At 39.7% G+C, this 21714-nt stretch overlaps 1 protein-coding gene and 1 long non-coding RNA gene across 2 annotated transcripts in view; one reads left to right on the plus strand and one right to left on the minus strand.

Moving 5' to 3' along the window:
* The window catches only part of RTN1 (reticulon 1), a 174186-nt gene extending 161610 nt beyond the window's left edge, over nt 1-12576 (minus strand). The window contains exon 1 of the mRNA XM_090270945.1: nt 12300-12576. Within this exon, the coding sequence (XP_090127071.1) occupies nt 12300-12540 (241 nt within the window). The 5' untranslated portion in view covers nt 12541-12576. The remainder of the gene's footprint in view (nt 1-12299) is intronic.
* Nucleotides 12577-12827: 251 nt separating this feature from the next.
* Nucleotides 12828-21016, plus strand: LOC150016855 (uncharacterized). Its single transcript, XR_016510073.1, has 3 exons — nt 12828-13168; nt 20039-20246; nt 20692-21016. It is a non-coding gene; the product is annotated as an uncharacterized LOC150016855 (long non-coding RNA).
* Nucleotides 21017-21714: the final 698 nt, after the last annotated feature.

The following is a 21714-nucleotide window of genomic DNA, read 5'->3' on the forward strand; positions in this document are numbered from 1 at the left end:
TGTGTCAAACTAATCTCAGAGCAAACTACTGCATTTTATTATGTAAATTCTCAGGATAATTGAATGCCTTACCAAGGACATTCACCCAATTAATTTTTTTTAAATGTTAACAGAATTCACTTATCAGTAGTTTTAATCATAACTGTCAAGAATTATTTTTATTTTTCAAGTTAGCACTTGGAAGTTTGTTTTTTAAGTTCAAAGTGACTTGACATATGAAAATTTTTGCTGCTTATTTTTATAATATATAAATTATAAATATAAGTAGGAACAAGAATTTCTATTGTAATTTATTTAATATTGGTCACATGAGTTATACATTAAAGACACAAGCCCTTCTAAAATCTCTGAATAGTCATTGATTCACAGACTATTCTGTGAATAGTCTTATAAAATGTGTTATAATCCCAATATGGTATTAAGATCTTTTTATATAATCAATAAAAAAAGTAAAACCATCAAATGATGAAATTCTGACCCATATATTTGACCCTCTGCTAGGGATTATAGGGAACGTTATGCCTACCTCAGGGGACCTTTGGTCTTTGCAGGGAGAAAGGAACATTAATGCACTTGATACAATGTGAACAAGGACATATAAGAAAATCATCGTTGATGAAAGGATAGGAAGGACGCCAAACTCTTAGCTGACTATTTTAATAGGCCTCTAAGAAGAATGTGGTTTCAATAAACATTCTTGAAAATGAACCTGTGTTATCTGTTAGGACTTGAACCGCAACATCTGGTTTCTCATCCTGATCCACCTAGACTTCTTTCCATGCCTAGTTGATGGCCATAGCTGGAAACAAATAAACAGAACTATGCAAATGAGCTGTTACCACTACTCAGATTAACCAAATAATAGTGTGGTCCTCTACCTATTCAATAGGCCATGGGATCCTAAAGCTAATCTAAGATGTGTAAGTTTACCACAGTGCCTGTCTGCCTGGCACTTGGTGCTGAATAAATGTTAACTTCTTCACTTTTATCTATTTCCTCTCTTTGCCTAACTATCCCCAGTCACCAATCAAGGTGTAGAGTACATCTTTATACATGAGCATGATAAAAAAAAAATTAACTCTCTGATATTGCTATCCAAACCACTGCACTTGTGAACCCCAGTGCTAGTTGTGCAGAGGGAAAAAGTTTATAAATAACCCCTATATCTGAGGGAAAACCCTGACCTAAAGTCTTCTCCATTTATATCAAGTTAATATGAGTCCTCTGGAAAACCCCACGATGGAGGAAGGAACATTTCAGCCCACTGGCCTGACTCGGCCCACTGCTTGACTTCATGCAGCCTGGGCGGGAGAAAGCTCTGGGAAGCTCTTCACAGAACACCCAGAAAACGGCTCCTACCCCTGAGCCCCAGGGGATAGAAGCAATTGTAAAGATGTGAGTTACAATTTCAGAGGGAAATAAAGCCAAGAACCCTGTCTCGCTCACTCTAGACTCTAGAATTTAGGAAAGCTTTGTTATCTACTTCTCTTTTCTTTTTTACAAATCCATTCATTCATATACTATTTGTTTTGCTTCCTAAAAGGGCCTCCCTCCATCTGTGAACTTTTCCTTAGTCCCCCCCCCCCCCCCTTTTCATGTCTTTCTTCATTTCCTCCTTTTTACCTCATTGCACCCATTCCTGGAGTAAAGGCTTCTCCCTTGCCCATCCCCATCACCCCCTCTCTTCTCCACCTTCACCTCTCTTCTTCATGTCTTTTCCCCTGTCTTTCTAGCTAAGTTTCCTCCTAAAACTTCCTTCTCTTTCTGGAAGATAAAGTTGAATTTCATGTCCTGATTTTGTTGTCTCATAAGACAGTTTTTTTTTTTTCCTTATGGTATAGTTCAATGGCAGAAAGGCAGTGTGGTACCACAGAGAAAGCACGAGACTTGAGAGTCTAGGCTTTTGTGATCCACCTATGTATCAACTTCCTTTTATGAACTGAAAATTAAATCTCACAAGATTCATAAAATGTTCTTATACAATAGAGCATATCAATTCAATTCGATATTCAAAAGATATCTTCACACAAATGATTGCAGTGGAAACACAATCATTAAATGTTAAGTAATACAGTTAACAGTTGACCTTAGTGTCCCCTATCCAGAAGAATGGCAGAGCTTTTATGTTATTGACAAATTGATAAAAGTTCCTTTTAGGAACCAATGTTCCTGGGAGGAGTTATGGTGATTAAATAAGTACCAAGGACAGAGCAGATTACTACACTTAAAAAAAAAAAAAAAGGAAACAAAAATGGCCCTGAGGGTCCATCACAAATAGTCCCCTACTCCTAGCACACCTGTACCTTCAAGGCAGGATTTTCTGGGCCTCAGGTCTCTAGAAAGTAAATTACCTCTTCTTTTAAAAGTATTTTTTTAATTCCTCAACATTATGCATATAAATGAAACCAAATCTTGCATCCAAGACTTCTGATATGCAAACATCCAAATTATTAAAAGGAACTGCTGGGGCTTTAAAGGATTGCCCGACTTGGGGGAAATAATACTTGGTGTTCGTTCTTTCTCACACTTATGGTAAAATAAAACAGAAATACTTCTCTAATGCCATGCATCCAATTAAAAAAGTTAACTCACACAAGTTCAATTCTGATCATGTAAACATGCTGGGTTGCAATTTACCCTTGTATTATCAGTCACAAAAGATTACTAAACAAATTAATAGTATGCTAAGTAGTGACAATTCCAAATTTCCTATCTATAAATGTGCTTAGAGGCTGCAGTCTGGCTGAAATAGGAACCAATTTACTTACTTTGAAGCTGTATTTGTACAGGAAACCCCCTGCCTTTACTTTGATGATGTGTTCAAACATAAATAAAAGTAGTACAGATTTTTTAAAAGTACAGTATGAATACTTTACATAAAGTTGAGAAAACATTAATTGTCCACATTGGAGGATACTGTGTGTATGTAAATACACACATATACTAAGTGCTTAATAAATATTTGTTGAATAAATAAATAGATAATTCAGTGAGATTTTATTGAACCATGAAATTATAACCCTTGTGGAAACTGGGATCTATATGAAAGTATCTGGAATTATTGCTTTCTAAGAGTTAGAAAGCTATTTAATTCTTCCATCCATAAAAAGCCTCTGAAAAATCCCAGAATTTGTATGCAAAATGGTGTTTGTAACTGCATTTTCCGAGGCAGAGATTCCAAAGCTTTCATCAGTTTCTCCAATAGGGGGTCTGTGATCCTGCAAAGAAAAGAAATTACTAGTCTAATAAATCCTCTCTATTATACCCCTTATACCATACAAATGACCAGCCAAACTATGCTTGCATGCCTCCTGTACAAGAAACTCACCACCACATGAGGCAGTCCAGACTTTTCATATTTTTGCAGCTTAGCTTCTGATTGACCATAGCTCTATCCTCCAGAGTCACACAGAACACACCTGGTCCCTACGCTGCTTGAAAGCCCTCCTTGTCATGACCCATCCTATTTTCTCTTGTGCAGGCTGTAAGTCCTCAGTTCCTCCAACCAGAGGCAAGATTTCTGCTACTATCTGCACCCTGGAGCTGTCAGTGCACTCAGGACTCTGCCCAACCCCAACGTGGTCCACCTTCCCAGAACCAAGCACAACCCTCACATCCTCATTCTGGGCATCTTGAGTGAACGAGACTGGCAGTTCATCACCTGAGGGTAGCTGATTCACCCTGCTGACTTAGGGTTAACTTATAGTTAACAAAAACTCCTATAATCTTTTATTTATATGTTTTGCAGTTTCATCATGACCCTCCAATTATGTTCATGCAGTTCATTTGAGGACCCTACTGCAAGATCTCACAATCATCCCTGTCAGATGTCCACTGTTTAATGTAACTGTTTCCACGGAGTTGCCTATGGATTCTCACAGCTTCTCTCTCTCACTTTAGTTAAGGTAGGTTTTCAAATAGGTTAATGCCTTATAACCAGGCAACTTTTGTAACATAGTCTTTTTGTTTATCTTAAAATGTCCAGAGTTTTTTGCTGCACTTAGCTAGAGGAAGGGATAAGGAAAAGTATGTCTACCCCCTCTTTCCAGAAGCATTAGTCTACTTATGAAAGACTTAACCTTACAGAGCTATAAGACTAGTCTGCAGATACCTACAAGCCCAGAGAACCAGTTAATCTAGCCTTGGGGAGTGGCGCGGGAGGTGGGTGCAGGGTCTGGCTTTCGCTGCCAGGCCCTCTCTGAGAGAGAGGCAGCCTCTCCCAGACTGACTTCCATGCATCCCTGGGACAGCTTCCTATGGTTACTGCCCTTCCACAGAGCAGGAGAATCAGAACAGACCCCATCTGCTCCCCACTCCCTCCAGCTGGCCCCATGGGCACACCTCAGCTCTGTTTCAGCCACAGATCACCCTAGAACATGAGGAATGGATCCAGACACCACCCCGACTGTACTCCTCACAGCCAAAAACGTCTTCCAATGTGGACCGCCAGAAGTGAATGCTCCCCACTCCCGTTCTTCCTTGCTTTCCTGCCACTCCCTGCTGATGTTTGCTGAGGTCCAGATAACCAAGCAAGCATTTTCTATTAAAACATGTAAAGCTCATGTAACATGACCTTTTCTCAGTCTTTGTTCTCCTAGACCTCCTTTGCATCTGACAGTGTAGACTGGGCTTCTTATTAAGAGTACCTTACAAATATACAGTTATTTGCAATTTGCACGTACCTCCTCGTGTGACTTCATTTTATTTTCACAACAGCTCTGTGAGATAGCCAAGACAACAGTGCCACGCCTATTTTATATACAAAGAAACTGAGACATAAAGCACTTTGCCCACATTGACATGATATTAGGTGCCAAAGCAAAGACAAGATATATCTGCTTTCTCTGCCATGCTATCTTGGCTTCCACGATACTCTTAATATATTAATGAGCAGTTACCATTTGATTGCTAGCCACTCTACAAGATCTATTCTTACAGAATCTGAGGCTCAGAGAGGTGAAATAACTTGTCTAAGCCCATTCAGTTAGTAAGAGACAGGAGCTCCTGCTCTGTGCTTGGTCCTCTGTTCTTCCCATACTACACACTCTCCCTTTCAAGGACCTAATTCATTCTATTACTGTTCTTCTAACTTTCTAAATCTATATCAAAATAATCCTGTTCTCATCTCTAAAATCTATTCCTTTATCTACAGTGTCATTTCATCATTTCTACCCTCATATGACTAAAAATAAATTTGTTTTTCTCACCTACCCAGGTCCCCCTCCCAGCATACCAACATCTGCCCAGCCACAGCACACAGAACTTTAGAGCTGATTCATTCCTCTCCTCTCCCCCATATCCTGTCAGTCATCAACTTCTACTGAATGTTCCTACGAAGTCACTCATATTTCTTCCCCTTTCTTTCCATGGTTGTTTATTCAGCTGTCTTTCCGCAAAATATGCAGGTTTCAGGATCATCCCCATTGAGTTCATCTTCTATGCCAGTTTCACTAATCTTCCTTAGCACAGCTTTGTAATATTACTTCCTCCAGACAGAAACCTTCAAATGTCCCATAATCCATAAACAAGGAGTCTAGGGCCTCATATGTAGCTTTCGAGACTCCCAGAATCTGCCTCCCCCTACCCATTTGGGCAGGTTAAACAAGCCTAGTCATTGCTCATCTCCCTGGCATCACCCATATTTCTCCCCACACCCAACCTGCCTTTCTGCTTTTCTGTTTATTCTTACTTTATCCACCCTTCTGATGTTAAGTCACAATTCACCTTTTTCAAGAGACCGGGTATTCCAGAACCCCAAAGTCATAAAATCCCTGCAGCACTTATAGCTTGTACCATCTATCCAAACACCAGGCTGTTCTCTGACTTGAGTAGTTAATCTTTGTTTTGTGTGAGCTGGTCACATCTCCCAACCAGACATTAAGCTCAGAATAAATGTGGAAAAGAGGACATAGATCATGCTCCTCTGCTCCCCACAACTCTGAGCAAAAACACCAAGCATGAAGAGGAGAGTCAATAAATTACTGCTTCTTAAAGTCTTAACATTTATTTGGCATGTTTCCCGGGGTTGAGGTCTGTGGATCACCTCATGGGATCTTGAAGCACGTAGTCTACAAAACACATTTTGAGAATTCCTGATTTTTCAGAATCAGTTGAAGAAATTCATGCCAAAGGTAGACGTGACATTGGCTTTTATTCTTATGCATGTTAATTAGATCAGCAATAACTTTAATACACATAATTTTCTGTTATCCAAGAGTTTTTTTTTAAAGATTTGTTATGCATAAAACAAAATTCTAGGTATTTTGAAAGACACGAAATACTCAACAAATTCCTCATGTTCCAGAAGCAAAAAATTTGGTCTGTAACTGGTTTTTTAATAATCTCATGCAGTAGATGAATATGAAAATCCATTTGTGGACTGGACATAGAAATTAGAACGCAGAACTGTTCTAGTTAAAATATAATTCATTAGGCAACCCAGCAAATATGGTTTAACAATGAATAATCTGACATAAATATAGATAGTGAGGCAGAGGACTAAAGAGATTCATATGATGCCTTTTGCTTTACAGAATTGTTTAATGAATTTCCAACATTTTAGACTACATTGAATATGTATGTAATTAAATACAGTAGAAAAATGAAAATGATAGTTCAGGAAAAAAGAATAAATAAAAGAGATGCTTGCAGGTATGTTTCACCTTTAAGTTAATAACCCACAACTGGATAAAACTGGTAGTTCTTAAGAAGCAAGTATGTTACATTATGGAGTTTTTCTCAACAATGGAGAACTAGAGAGAATTTAAGAAGGTCACGATTCTGTAGCGTACATTTCAGGCAGGCAATTTAAGGTTAACTATGGTTTTTGCGATGTATACTATTTCTGGTTTCATTAGTATGCTGATCATTTCTGAGAAATGTGCCCATGTTAACAACCACTATATAAAGTTAGGTTAATGTTTTCTTTTAGGAAGGTATAGAGATCTTGGTGTAATTAACACCTTTCTTTATAAGTTTCCCCCGATAAACAGCAACTGTGCTTTTAGTTAAATATCAGTAACTGAGAAACAATCTATCGCTTTTCTAGGCAGTCCTAATTATTAGAACTTTCTCCTTTTTTACACAGAAATTTGCTTCTCTGGTTTACCTATGAGCCCCAATTCTTCCCTGTGAAATTACCCAAGGCAAATCTTCTTTCTTTGCTTTATAAGAGTTTTTCTAGTATTTGAACTTAACTTTCAGATATCCTTTAATTCTTCTGTTCTGGCTAAAAATTCTTAATTTCTTCAATCATTTCTCAAGAGGCATTTTCTGTATAAGCCTCACCAATCTAGTCACCTGCCCTCACCATTTTATAGCTCATTAAAGTCTCACAAAGTATGGCTCACACCATTTAGTATAAGACTAACTTTGGCCTGCCTAGAACAGAATCTAGAGAAACTACGTCATATAATGTGCACCCAAGACTTTCTATTAATACTACTTAAAATTACATAAGCTATTTTAGTAATTTCACCATACCATGAGCTCATATTTAATTACAACCCTCAAAATTCCCATCCCCCACACAGTGAACTATTTTAGGTAGCATCTCCTACATTCTATGCATATTAAATAGAATTTGCAGAAGCTATAGTCAGGACACTATAATTTTACAGGCAACTGTTCTTCCCTCCCCTCTAAAAATCCTTAGCTTTTAAGGCCACTCTGTCCTTTCCTAAAGATATTAGCACCTGGTTCACTGTCACTCTCCAATCTCTGCCATTGTTGCCTGTGATTTCAGTAATCATACAGGTGATGATTTCTCTCCTGGCCTTGCCATTCTTCTGGACTCCACTCCTCCAATGACCTTGTCCTCCACCCCATCTCAGGCTCCAACTCCCCCAATAACTGTATCCCCTTCTTAACCTCTGTCTCAAACCTCCACTCTTTCACTGCCCTCTATATTTTACAGTGCCTTTTCCAAAGATCCCTTAGTCAATAATTTATTTTAACTGTAAAATAAAAGCACAAGTAACTAATCTAGAAATCTTTGAGTAATATCCAGGCACAGTTATTTTTATGAAAACAGTAGAATCAGAGAGACAGACAGAGATTTTATTTTCTCCAGCTATGTGTCTAAGTAAGTTGTTCTTGCATCTATTTATCTTGTGCTGACCTCAGAAAACTAACTCACACTCTTGTGCCCCTGTGGTTACGTTATTATAATGCCCTTCTAGTCTAGCTTCCAACAATGACTTGAGATGAGGAAAATGAAAACTGACATAAAAGGAAGTGTTTAAACTACATACTAGTGTGAAACAGAAAGATGCAAATGTTCTAGGAAACCATAACCTGGGTTTAGCACAGATTCTTACACAAAGAAAAGGTTTACTAAACTAAATTGAACCAAAATGGTTTTTTACTTTACAGATAATAAAACTTCCCATAATCTGTGTTATCCAAGATGGACTATATATTGAGCAAGACAATTGATGACTCCTCTCCAAACCCTCAGAATAAGAAGTACTTGGACAGCCTAGAAAAAAGAAGGGGGCAGGAAGGCTTATGGTGTATTTGAGGAGCAATGAACAGGATGAGTTTCCTTGAATAGTAAATTCATGAAGAGGAAATTATGCTGAAAGCCTTGATAAAGTATATCAGTGTATTTTTAGGGTATGTATGTATTTCTAAACTTTAATCTAATTTCAATTTCTTATATGAAAAGACATATACTGTACTTACTATCAGAGATGTTATTGATTATATCCAGAAGTTATGCCAGAGAATTAAAGTGCATTAGAAACTCTTTTATTCTTCTTATATGCTCTGTGATATACTGTAAAAGTAAATGTAGTGTTGCTTCTCATTTCAATAGAACTGTTGCTTTCTTAAAAGATGAAAAATTCAGAAGACTGAAATTACACCTTCTGAAATGGATTACTAGGAATGTCTCCAAAAAAAACTGGGCACACATCTGTCAAATGCATCCACAAATAAAGACAGTCAATCAGCCTTCACATAGATTTTAGATGATTACTGGTAATATGTATCACACTTTATTATATTAAGCAAAATAAACATATATAATCATTCTGAAAGTTATTTAAATCATTATAGACTAAGAACAGTTTTTCCAACAGAGTATCACAATCAGCCTTTGAAAAATATAAATTTATGAGCACCGTGGTCCAAATAAGGTTAACTGGGAAAAATCTCTTTTTTTTTATCAATAAGCTATAAATATAAGTCAAATTATCTGTAAGTCAATATGAATGAATGGTCTGATTTCTCCAGACCATTCACCACTCTGCTCTTCATTTTGCCTTCCAAGCATGAAACAGTCAATAAGTTAATTTCCCAAGCGACCAATGAGTTAACTTCTTACCACTGCATTTTGTTCAAATGTTCTATTTTAAATTCTTCCTTTAAACAAAGGGCCATTCTTCTCTCCTTGTGTTATTGTATGCTCCTTTTGAATAGTTTCCAGGAATAACCGATCATGAAAATAACAAAACAGTTGCTTTCAACATCATTCGTATAAAGTTATTAGATGATGGCACTGATTCCTGATTAACAGCTCTAACGGGTTGTAGCCTACACATGGTGTATTAAAAGTTCCCTTGGCAATAGACATCATTTCACATGCCAATTACAAATTTTAGACATGGCAAATTAAAGTGTTACTTTTCATTAAGAATGTTGTACCACAAAAGGGACAGAAGCAATAAGAATACCTGAAAGTATAGTACTGATGAAGTTTCATAGTGCAGCTTTAATGACATTTAAACATATATTCATCCTAGGACACTACTGAGAAATATTTTTGGAAATGTTTCTTTAGGAACTTTAATTACCATTATTGTATAAAAATAAATAACAGAATTTCTATCCAGGTGGCATGATTGGTGGTGTTTTTCAGAAAAAAATACTTTTTTAAACATCAATATCTGTCTTACATGGTATAATTCCATCTGAAAAAGAAACAAAATCTGTTTACAGTGCATCACCACAAAGTTTGAGTTACTTCTTAGTTTGAGTCCCAAAGACCAGCGTTCTTCTAAAAAAGGTAAAGGAGCGTGTTTAATAAGCTTCCTCTGGATTTTGTATGTGATAAGGTTGAAGGTACACTGGCTGACTTTGCTTATAGTAAGAGAACTGCCAGAATAACAGGAAAGAAAGCTGGCCCAGATTCTATTTGGATTTTTTTCAAGATCTAGTTATTTACTTAGATATCATTTCTGGCATCTGGGTCTCTTATAACAGCTTATCCAGTTTACCAAATAAGAAACACACAGGTTTAAAACATTAAACAATAAACAGCTATATAAGAAATTCCTTCAAAAATAATAAACTAAAAAATTCTATATAAATATTGCTATAAAACAAAATTTTATTTCTATAAAATATATGCTCCTTTCCCCCTCCTTTCATTTTCCTTCCACCCAGACTTAATATCATGTTTGATATTATTAGTGAATTTGTTGCCTAGGATGGAAGCCCCTGTGATATTAACCAAGTAAAATATTTCTATAACAATGATGATGATGTTAAAAATTGCAAATGCCTACTTTGTGACAGCTGGAGTTGTTCTAAGCATTTTATATATAGCAACTCATTTTAGAAGACAGTATGTTACTGAGAATGGGGCACTTAGCTTCCTTTACTTAAGTCACCAGACTTTGAGGACACCAACAGAACTATAAAAAAATACACAATCTACTTTGATGATGGTGGATAAAGGTTCTGAACCATGAGATACCCTCAGCAAAGAATGGTAATGGTAAGCCAACAAAGGGTACTTTCATTTATCTATTCTTTTGCCATCTTATTTGGCAATTATACAGAGTTTTGTTTCCTCTTTATTTAGATGAAGTTAAAAGGCTAGACGGCCATTCTTAGTGTTAAATCTCCCTCTGCCCTCCCCCCAGTCCACATATAATAATTAATATATGATTAATGGGTTTTTGATTGAAGTCTTTCTTTTCTTTTTTGTGCTTGCATATGGCCCCCACTTTTTCTCTTCCTTTCAGAATGTTGATATCTTATTCAATGCACTCCCCAAACCTCCTTTTCTCAGATCAAATCTTGTGCTCGAGCACAGTTAAAGCTGCCTAAAGCCCCTTCACATGACCTGTAAGAAAGGCGGTGGCCTAAGAAAGGGGTTCCCCTGTATCAGCTGCCAAGAGCACAAATGCCAGTCCCGCTTGCCCTTCCCCTCCTCTGGGAGCACCCACCACCCCAGGCCTTGGAAAGCTACATTTCCAAAACTACACACTCCCATTCCACAACAAAGCTCTCTCGGGGAACAACACAACACAGCACCTACCCCACTCCCTGGAAACACAGCTAACCAGGCCAGCAGCTCCTCTTCAAAACAAGCTTCCCTCCTCCTTTGGGCCAGGATGCCCCAGTGCCCCCGGTCCCCTCTGGGCACCAGCGCGCTCTGGTTCGGCAGCGGGGGGGAGTCAGGAAAAGGGAGACCGAACCCAGCGCAATTTTCAAAAGCCCGGGCGGGTCCAGACTACTGGTAAACTGTGCCTCGTCCACTCACCACCACGCAAGTCCTTTAACAACACAGTCAGGCCGGTCACTCTAAGGAGTTCCAAGTTTCAATGCTCCCTGCAAGATAGGAGCATTCTAGCAGCTGGGAACGAAAGGTTTGGGGGGAGGGGGGGCTGCCACAACTCCCAACCCTCTTGCAACGCTGCCCCTCCCGAATTAAACGTAGACACCTTGGGATTTCTGTTTTCTGCACGGGTTGAGGGAGAGATGGAGGATGCGAGGGGGAACCGGGAGGGAGTAGGGTGTGGCGATTCGTGGAGAGAATGGGTAAGGGACAGTTAAAGCCGTATCTCTGCCCCGGACAGAGCCGCGTTTAGGGGCGGCGGGCCTGCCAGTGGCTTTGTTTTCAGCGTCCCCATCGCTGGAGCTTTGCGCAACACGCCCCCCTCGCCTCCGCCAAAATCACTGAAACTGGCCAAGAGGCCCCTACAGCCCCCAGCCCCTTGGCAGAAGAAAGAAACTTGTACACGGGCGCTCCAGCGCCCGGATCCTGCGGTTTGCCTGTGAGGACCATTTTAGAAGCCGAAATAATGGTGATCATTAAGTAAGAGAATCAACAGTATTTTGTTTTCTTCCGAGTCTTTGAAAAATACAATTCAAGTCTTCTACCGGTCCGCTACTATTTACTGTCGCCCCTGTCGAAGCGCGGGGGGCGGGGGAGTGAGATTGGTGCTCAAGGTAGAAAGCGCGAGGAAGGTGCAGAGGGAGCTGCGGAGAAGGACCAGCTGCGGGACCGACTGGGGACCCCGGGTCCCCGACGCCATTTGCCGTGCAGCGGCGCCCGCCCGTCTTACCTGTGGATGCAGTTTCCATGGCAACGGGCAGCGACCGGGCGGGGCTCGAGCCCGGTTCCCGTGGCGCCGCTTCCCCGACCCCGGCGCCCAACCCCCGGCCGGACTCCCCCGCCTGCGGCGCCGGCTTGGCCCCTTTCGGCGTCAGCGCTTCGACCTCCCCCTCCCCCCGGTCCCCGAACCACTGGGACCCGGGGCCGGCCAGCGGCAGCAGCTCTTCTCGGGGATCCGGCGGCGCGGCCATGGCTGGCGGTCCCCCGGGCGCGGCTACCGCGGCTTGGCGGGGCCGAGGTGCGGTGGCTGGACGGACGGGCTGGCGGGCGCTCGCTGCTGCCGCCCCGCCGGGACTCCGGGCTTGGCGAGGCTGCGGTGTGAGCGCCGCCGCCGCAGCTGCAACTCCGGCCGAGCCGCTGCCTGCCGCTCTCCCCACTTCAGCTCCTCCTCCTCCCCCTCCTCTTCCTCCCGGCCCCGCCGCCTCCAGCGCGCCTCCTCCAGCGCGCCTCCTCCTGCTCCACTCGCCGCCGCGCCGCTGCCTCGCTGCTCCCTGCCTGTGATTACGCAGGTGAAAATGGCCTGCTCCGGCCGAGCCCTCCTCGGCGCACGGCAGCCCGGGGCCTGCGAACGTTAGGCCTCGCTCCCGGGAGGTGCCAGATAGACCCGAATCTTAATCTCCCTTGGGGAGGAATCAAAGGAGAGGAAGCGCAGGTAGAAACGACCCCCAGCTGGAGCGTGACTGATTGGGCAAGCCGCCCTCCCACCTCGCGAAGTTCAAGCCTGGACTGGTGTCCTGGGAACCCGGGCACAGAAAGGAAGCTTAAGACCTGAAGACCAACAGTGCCGAGAGGGACCACACTGTCAGCTGCGGAGGGCGTGTAGGTCTAGGCGGGGAAGGGTGGAGACGGGTGTTGGTGGCAGATGGAGAGCGGGGAATGCGCAACCCCGAGGCTGAACGCTGCGACCTTAAATTGTTTACAGAACGGGGCTGAAAGTAGAGGAGTGCAGGACGAAGCTATCAGGAAAGCCGTGGGGGGCGGGCGGGGGGAATGTATCAGCCCTCATCCCTTCCAGCACTAAGGGAAAATAGGATGCCGCAGGTAGGACAAAAAGCAGCTACGTTTCCTTTCAGAAACACTGAGCCAAAGCCATACAAATTAGAAGCTGTCTGTGCTTACATATATTTGTGCTATTTTATTTAAGAAGTTGAGCATTCCGGGAGACTTGATGCTTCTCCTCCTCCTTCTTTTCCTTTACAGCTCTCTCTGATAAGGCAGAAGATAGTTAACTGACAGAGAAACCGAAACTCAAAGAGAAGTGACTTGTCTTATAATGTATTATTCCCATATTTAGATCCATCTTTCCAAACAGGACTTCTGCTCTTTTGCTTCCTAAGTTGTCTATAAAATAATGTGGTTGGGAAAAAATAAGGTTCAGTCCAACACAGAGGGTGGATGAGTAGGCTTATCTGCTGCGCCTTCTCTAGAAGAGGTGGAACATGAGCTGACGTTCTGTGAGACTTTGAGGGACTGCTAAGCAACCATAGACATATTGAGGATTTCATACCTATAGATTTTTATATTCAACTTCAGCAACCATTCAGATGTTCCTCAAAAAGCTGAAATTTAAAAGCCTAATTTTTATCCAACCTTTGTTTTGCTAGTACATTAATGTTCAAAAGATGTTGTGTCGATAAATTAGAGAATATGCGTTCATTCAATAGACAATAAATATGGCCTACTAGTGACAGATGTCCCTGAGGAACTAATGATCACCAAAATTTTACATTATTGATATCTTCAAAAATTATGATGGACATGTTTATTACCTCGCTTGTGGTGATAGCTTCACAAGTATATACATACGTCAAAACTCATCAAGTTATTCACTACAAGTATGTGAAATTTAATATATATCAATTTTACCTCAATAATGCTATAAAAAATTATCCCCTCCAACAACCACCAAAAATTCTTGGTTATCATGAATCATCGGGATTTTTTAAATCTTTCTATAGGAAAATGAGCCTGTTTAAGAAATCTTTAAGATGAAAAACTGTTCACCTGCCATCTTTCCATAGAGCTTAGAAATATCAAATGGAAAGTTTTCATAGTTTCATTATTAATCACAAGCAAAGAACACAGAAAACTAATGATACAGCATTTAAGTGGTTATTGATGGGTACTGAAACTTTGAGACTTGTTATGATAAAGTAATTCCAAAATAATATGGGGTATACTGTTTTATTTCTCTAAGAAACATTAATAAAAGTCATTTAAAAACTGGAATAACTATGCAAGAAGTCTCTTAGTTGGTAAGGAGTTTTGGGTTATGCTTAAATTGATAAGGAGCTTTGGGATATGATTCTAAGTATTTTCCATATTTCATCAGCTACTAATCAATACTCTAATTGAGAATGTGTGAAAGAAATAGCCAATTAAATATATGCAGATTTTACTAGTTAAAGGAAACTGACAATTTCCATTTTGATAGAAAATTTCCATTTCCAATGTAATTAAAATTCCATTTTGATAAATTATTCCATTTCACTCTGCTGAAAAAGGTGTGCACACTGTTTCAGTTTTAGCAAATTGCACAGCTCTCTTTACTGAGCAGGTTCCAATGAGTATCCATCTAGGGGAAGAAATTTTCAGGCTTATGCTATGGTTTGAAATTACCAGTGATTATCAATGTTATTTATTTTACATTTGTACTCCTGTGAACTGACAAAGCTTGACTAATTTGAAAATTGATGGGCGTAACACACAGTCAACATGGAATTCCAGGGCTTGCATAGTTGCTCTAAGTCAGCAATTGTCCACCTTTCTCATCTCATGGACACATAAACTAAAATTCTGTGGCACACCACAAAATGTATCCTATTTCTTGCCAATCTGATAAAAAAAAAAAAAAGGTATAATTTTGATTCAGTCACACTGGATGACTGTTGTTGTGTTGGCTATTGTCATTTTTTTATTTGACAGTGAATGAAGTCAATGCCCCTGACTAAATAGTCAGGTATTGCATGTTTTAAAAATTCTTGCAGCATGCAATGGCACACTGGTTGCAAATCGCTGCTCTAAGTTATGAATTGCTCTAAAATGTTTTTGAAACAAAGAAAATAGAGTTGACACTTGGGAAGGATTCTTATTAGCAAGAAGAGTTGAGACAAAAGAACAGTCAGGTTTTCTCTTTAGCTATTGTTTTTTGGAAAAGAAGTTTTGTTCATTGTTTGAAAAGAAGGAATCTGGTGTGGAATATTTAACACTCACTTCTAAACTTAGATAAAACCTTATATCATGGGGGATGGGGGGGTAGGGACATGTAGGAAGAGCACCACAAGTAACAAATTTTAACCAAGATGAAATCCTTTCCAGCTTCAATATTAAAGTTACCAAATAGCTCTGTGCCTCAGTTTCCTCACCTGTAACCTGGATATTATAATACATTTGGCATTGGGTTTGGGAGAGCATTAAATGGGTTAACATATGTAAAGAATATGATTAAGGTATAATAGCAAATGACAAATTATTTCCAGAAAATGGTTTATAATAGTAAAAGCTCTACCTGGGTATTTATATTTGTAAAGACAAGAGTCAACAGTAAACACTTCAGGCATTTAAAAGCAAATCCGATGAGGAATGATCCCTTATACAGCACTCCCTCTCTATATCGCGGTTCACTTATCGCGGCCTCACTGTATTGCGGGATTTTTTTAAATATTATATTTAATTATTTATCGCATATTTTTTGCTATATCATAGGATTTTGCGGTACTGTATACGTATGTTGTTAAAGCTATGTAAATTTAAGAGTGTAGAATATGTTTAAGAACATAAGTAGTGTTTATAAAAGTGTAGAAAAGGTTAATAAGGGAGTGGGAAAGGTTAATAAGGGACTGGGAACGGTTTATAAGTGTGTGGGAAGGGTTTATAAAGCATTAGAATATATATAGATACTAAAATAAATGTAAGGTTCCTACTTCACGGATTTTTCACCTATCACAGGGGAAGGGGGGTTCTAGAACGAAATACCTGCGGCAAGTGAGGGAATACTGTAGTTCCTGTGTTCTGAAAGTCAAATATAACATGAAGATAAATATATTTCAGAAGTTCTAAGTAAAATAACTGATGAGACTCACTCTGGAGCCTCAAATTCCTCTGAAATCATTGTGTTGGGGGTTGGTTTGGGGCCTAATTTGTCTCTGGCATGCAGCTCATTCTGCAATATGCTGTTCACTCCTCAACAATGTGTGGATGCTCTTGAATCTGATATGAAAAAGAGTTCTCCATTTCCTACTGCAGTGAAAGAATGCTTAGATTGAAACTAATTTATGGAAGCAATAGGCTGGTGCATGAGACAGTGGTGTTACTCCAGGGGACCACTACAGCACTCACAAATGCCACACAACACATTTGGAACATACAGGCTACTCCTGTGCATGGGGAGTGGCTGCTGTTACTTAATCTGCTATCTGAGAAGATAAAACATAGATGCGTCTAATGTCCACCAATAGGGGTGGGAAAAAGAGTTGATCACTTTTAATTGAATCCATTCTTGCTTCCTTCATTTTTGTACATTTGAGTAAAACTGCAAAGACTTTTGTAAGAGCATGAATTAGGAGATCTGTAACTTGAATTCTCTGTGCTTTGGATTCACAATTAAAACCCCTTTTAAGATATTCTGAGCTTGAGAAGCAAACCAGTATATACATGATAGATGTTGATTGCCTTTGACTAGTTCTTTGCAGTTTACAGATCTTATTTAATACACATACACACACACATTTAATTCCCAAATTTTGGTGAAAGATATGGTACCTTGCAGTAATTTTAATTTTTTATGTAGCTGAAGACCAATGAATTAGGAGCTTTCTCATGTGCTTCTTGGTAATTTGTATTTTTTAATAGCAGATTTAATGAGATATAATTTGCATACAATACAGTTTAAAGTGTATAATTCAGTGATTTTAAGTATATTCACATGGTTGTGCAACCATAATCACAATTTCAAAACATTTTCAACAGTCCAAATAGAAACCTCACATTCATTAGCAGTCTCTCTCCACCCCCACAACCCCAAATCCAGTTCTAGGCAATCACTAATCTACAAAATAAATATGCCTGTTCAGGATACTTCATGTGAATAGAATCATACATTATGTGTCCTTTTGTGTCTGGCTTCTTTCCCTTAGCATAATGTGTTCAAGATTCACTCATGTTATCGCATTTCTCGGCACTCCATTCCTTTTTACTTGTGAGTAATACTCCATTGTATGAATACCATAATTTGTGTATCCATTCATAAGTTGACAGGCATTTAGGTTGTCTCCGCTTGTTGGCTATTATAAATAATGCTGCTGTAAGTTTGTGTCCATGTTTTCTTTTATCTTGGGTTTATACTTAGGATTAGAATTGCTGGCTCATATGGAGACTCTGTGTTTAATTGTTTGAGGAATTGTCTGACTGTTTTTGAATTAACTGCCTTATGTAAAAAACCCACCAGCAGAGTTTGATGATTTTGATTTCTCACATCCATGCCAACACTTGTTATTATATGTTTTTTTTTTTAATTATAGCCATCTTAATGGGTGTGAAGTAGTATCACATTGTGGTTTTGATTTTCATTTCCCTCTCAGCTAATGATGCTCAGCATCTTTTCATGTGCTTATTGGCCATTTGTATGTCTTTGGAGAAAAGTCTATTCAGACCCTATATGCATTTTTAAATTGGGCTATTTGTCTTTTTTATTGAATTGTAAAAGTTCTTTATATATTCTGGATACAATTTCTTTAGCAGATTCATGATTTGCAAAATTTCCCCCCATTCTGTGGATTGTTTTCACTTTCTTGATTATGTCCTTTGAAACACAAAAAGGTCGAATTCCTCTATTTTGTCTTGTTACTTGTGGTTTTGGTGTTACACCTAAAAAATTATGCCTAACCGGAGGTCAAAAGATTTAGAGCTGTGTTTTCTTCTTACTTTTATAGTTTTGTCCTGACTGATGTGACTCAGTTGGTTGGGTATTATCCCACAAAAGTGAAAGATTGTCAGTTTGATTCCCAGTTAGGGCAAATGCCTGGGTTGTAGGTTCAGTCTCCAGTCGGAGTGTGTACAAGAGACAACTGATTAAAGTTTCTCTGTCTAAAAAAATTTAAAAAGAGTTTTATAGTTTTAAGTCTTATAGTTAGGTCTCTGGTCAATTTTGAGTTAACTTTTATAACTCCTGTGGGTAGTTTGTCTTTATTATTTTGTGAATTGTCTTCTGTTTCCAGTCAGATGTTTTTTCTCAAATATTTTAAAACATATTTTGTATTGTATTTTTGTCATTTGTGTTTCACATTTTATTGTTCAGGGATGATGAGGAAACCAGAATTCTAAAAAATATTCAAAGACTTCTTTAAAATCACATGGCTAATGCAGCTATTACTAAAGTCTAAGTCTTCTGATTTTAAACCTCATGCTCTCCAACTTAAAAGTCCTCATACAATACAGTTATGTTTTTAGTTTGTATGCAGTATGTCATTAACAAGAGCCTGGCTCAACAGAGTTCAGGGTAAACTACAGAGATAGTCAAGATTCATGCTCACAGACTACACCCAAAGTATCCACAATTTAAAGCAAAATCACCAGCATCAGACCAAGGAAGGACAGGAAATGTACTCATACTCTGTGAGGAAGTCAGAACCCTGGACAGCTCAGCAGGAGCATTAGCAAAAATCAGTTTTCTTCTAATTTAGGACTGCAATCACTTACACCCCAGGTTAGGGGTTGACTCATATCTTAGGGGATTAGTTCCAGTTTAAATGTCTCTGGTCTTATTCATGTGACCCCAACGTCTCTGGGGAAAAGTGTCATATCATCTTCCAAGGGTATGTAGTCTTTGTGAAGTGGCATGGCCTAATCTTCAGGCCTAACAAGTATGTTAGGAAATCCCAAATCCATGGGTCTCTGGAAGAGTGGGTATTAGGCTGGTCTGAGGAGAAATTGTTATCTTTCTCTTCTTTATTGGGGTTCTTTATCCATAAATCTGCCTTTCTATCAAATTTAGAAACTAGGCAGGAATGCCACCGTAAACGGGGACCTGAAACAGTACTTGGCAGAAGCTTAAGTCTACATGAGAGTGCCAAGGAGAGTTGAGGGGAATACTTACATGAACCAGATCATATTTATAATTCCATGTACACCATAATGCAGATAAGACCATAAGACTCTGGCTTGTTTGCACGTATGAACTGTCCTGAATCATTGGCCATCTATCCCACTGCAGCCCTATTTGGTGTAAGACCATGATCAATCAGGATTAGACAGCCATGACTGGGAAGTAACCAAAGGAAACATTCCAAACACAAGTCCTTAGCATACACATAATCCAGGATACCAGAGCATAGTCAATAAAGAGAAAGAAACACTTTGGATGTGTTTCATTTCACTTGAAAAATAAGCAAAAAAAAAAATCAAAGTTTGTCTCTTTGAAATGGGCATAGCATACTAGAACATCAAAGGGTTAACTCTTTGTTGTAATAGCAAGAGGCCAACTCTCTTGCCCTGAGCAATGTAGCTCCCTTGGTTGGGCATCATCCTGCAAAGTGAAAAGTTGCTGGTTCAATTTCCTGTCAGGACATGTGCCCGGGTTGTGGGATGGTCCCCAGTTGGGTCTCATACGAAAGGCAACTGATTGATGTTTCTCTCTCTCTTTTTCCCTCCCTTCCTCTCTCTCTATAAAAATAAATAAAATCCTTAAAAAAGAAAGGAGACCAACTATCTTATGTAGAGAAACAATTGCTCTGCACAACATCTAGATAATCCTCTGGAATAATGTTACTCTTCAACAGAATTATGACTCCCTGAGCAGCTTAACTCTGGAAACATTAGAAAGATCTTCCTGTCAAATGTTCCTACTCTAGCCTGTCAGTGGCATTGGAAGTACAACATTTTGACTTTATAAATTTGTCAGGTGAGTACTGTTGTAAATGGCAGCAACCCCAAATACATAACTCAGCATTCACAGAATGCTCATGTCTCATAGTGAAATATCAGACAGCTTTACCAAGCTGAGCTTAGACTCTGATAAGGGGAGAAGACTACAGCCAGCACTCCACACTGTCCTGGGAGGAAGACCCACAGGAGTGCAATCACGGGCCCTTGACATTCAGAAGAAGATGCTTATCCCCCCAGGGCTGAATACATTTCAGCAAACTATGAGCAAGCTCAACCATCCTTGCAGATTGTAATACCACAACAGAAGTTATCTCTAAGGTTGTGAAAATGTTTATTTTCTTCTTTAAACTTTTACATCTTAATTCTCTAAGGAAAAAAAAAAAGAAGCTATATGAAAAGTCTCTAAGGTAATCAGCCAGTATCTTTTATCTTTTTTTTTTTTTTCTTTTTGCATCTTTTAGACACTGGTAACTTTTGCTTGTAAATGATACATGTAAGTTTATCTTAAGCATCAAGGATCAATTCATGAAAGGAGCACTACAGGCTGCCAGGAAGCCAGAGGAAGATATGGATTATGTGTTTGACTGCATCAGGAAAAGACTATGTATACCTTTTCATGAACAATGTAGCTCTATGCCTAACTTCAAATTCTGCTACCTGGAAGAAAAAAAAAAGCTGTGCTGTGCAGGTCACCTGGGCCCCTGCCAGGAACACAGTTGTGAAAGAGCATTATGGAGACAGATACCAGTTGACTAAGAGTTATTTCTGGTCCTGTAAAAATAAACTTATTCCTATATGTTGTGTTTAAAAGGCTATTATTGAGTTCCTGGATGTCTTTTTCTCACCGATTTATATGCACACTTTATAGGTGTGACTAGCATATAGTAGCTAAATAAATGAATGAAGTATGAGGAGTCTCACCAAAAGACACTTTGAGGATCCTTTAGACTAAACAAAGTCTCCTCCTGCAAGTGATATTGCTCTCCCATACCTGTTTGGGATACATCAACCCAGGGTCTCCACCAGATACCTCCAGACCCTGTGATATCCTGGGTCCTGGCTTTGACCCATATTTTCCTTCCAGAGATAGGGTGACTTAGACTTCAATCCCTGCTTGTCCTGGTTTCTCCCTCAGATGCGGCTTTACTCCCAGTGACTTGGCCTTCTGTAGTTTCACTTCAGCTTCTGTTCCCCTTGCAACTCTCCATCCACTTCCCAGATAAAATCGAGTCACTAGCTCTCCATTCCTTGGTTTCCTGCTCTCTACAGCTGTCACCCATGAGATAGAGGCTTTTGTGCAGCTGTGGCACTTGCAGTCTCTGAAGCTAACCTCTCAGGTTCTGTCAGTCCTTCCCTACTCTGCCCATTAACCCCCAATATGCATAGAAAGATGCCACTTGGGAATTCCAAGGCCACGTGGAAGGTCATAACATTTCTAAATTGCAGAGCACAGGTGACTTGATGTCTGAAATATTTCAGCACAG

The sequence above is a fragment of the Furipterus horrens genome, unplaced genomic scaffold (assembly GCF_987537825.1).
Source record: "Furipterus horrens unplaced genomic scaffold, mFurHor1.1.pri manual_scaffold_3, whole genome shotgun sequence".
Taxonomy (NCBI): Eukaryota; Metazoa; Chordata; class Mammalia; order Chiroptera; family Furipteridae; genus Furipterus; species Furipterus horrens.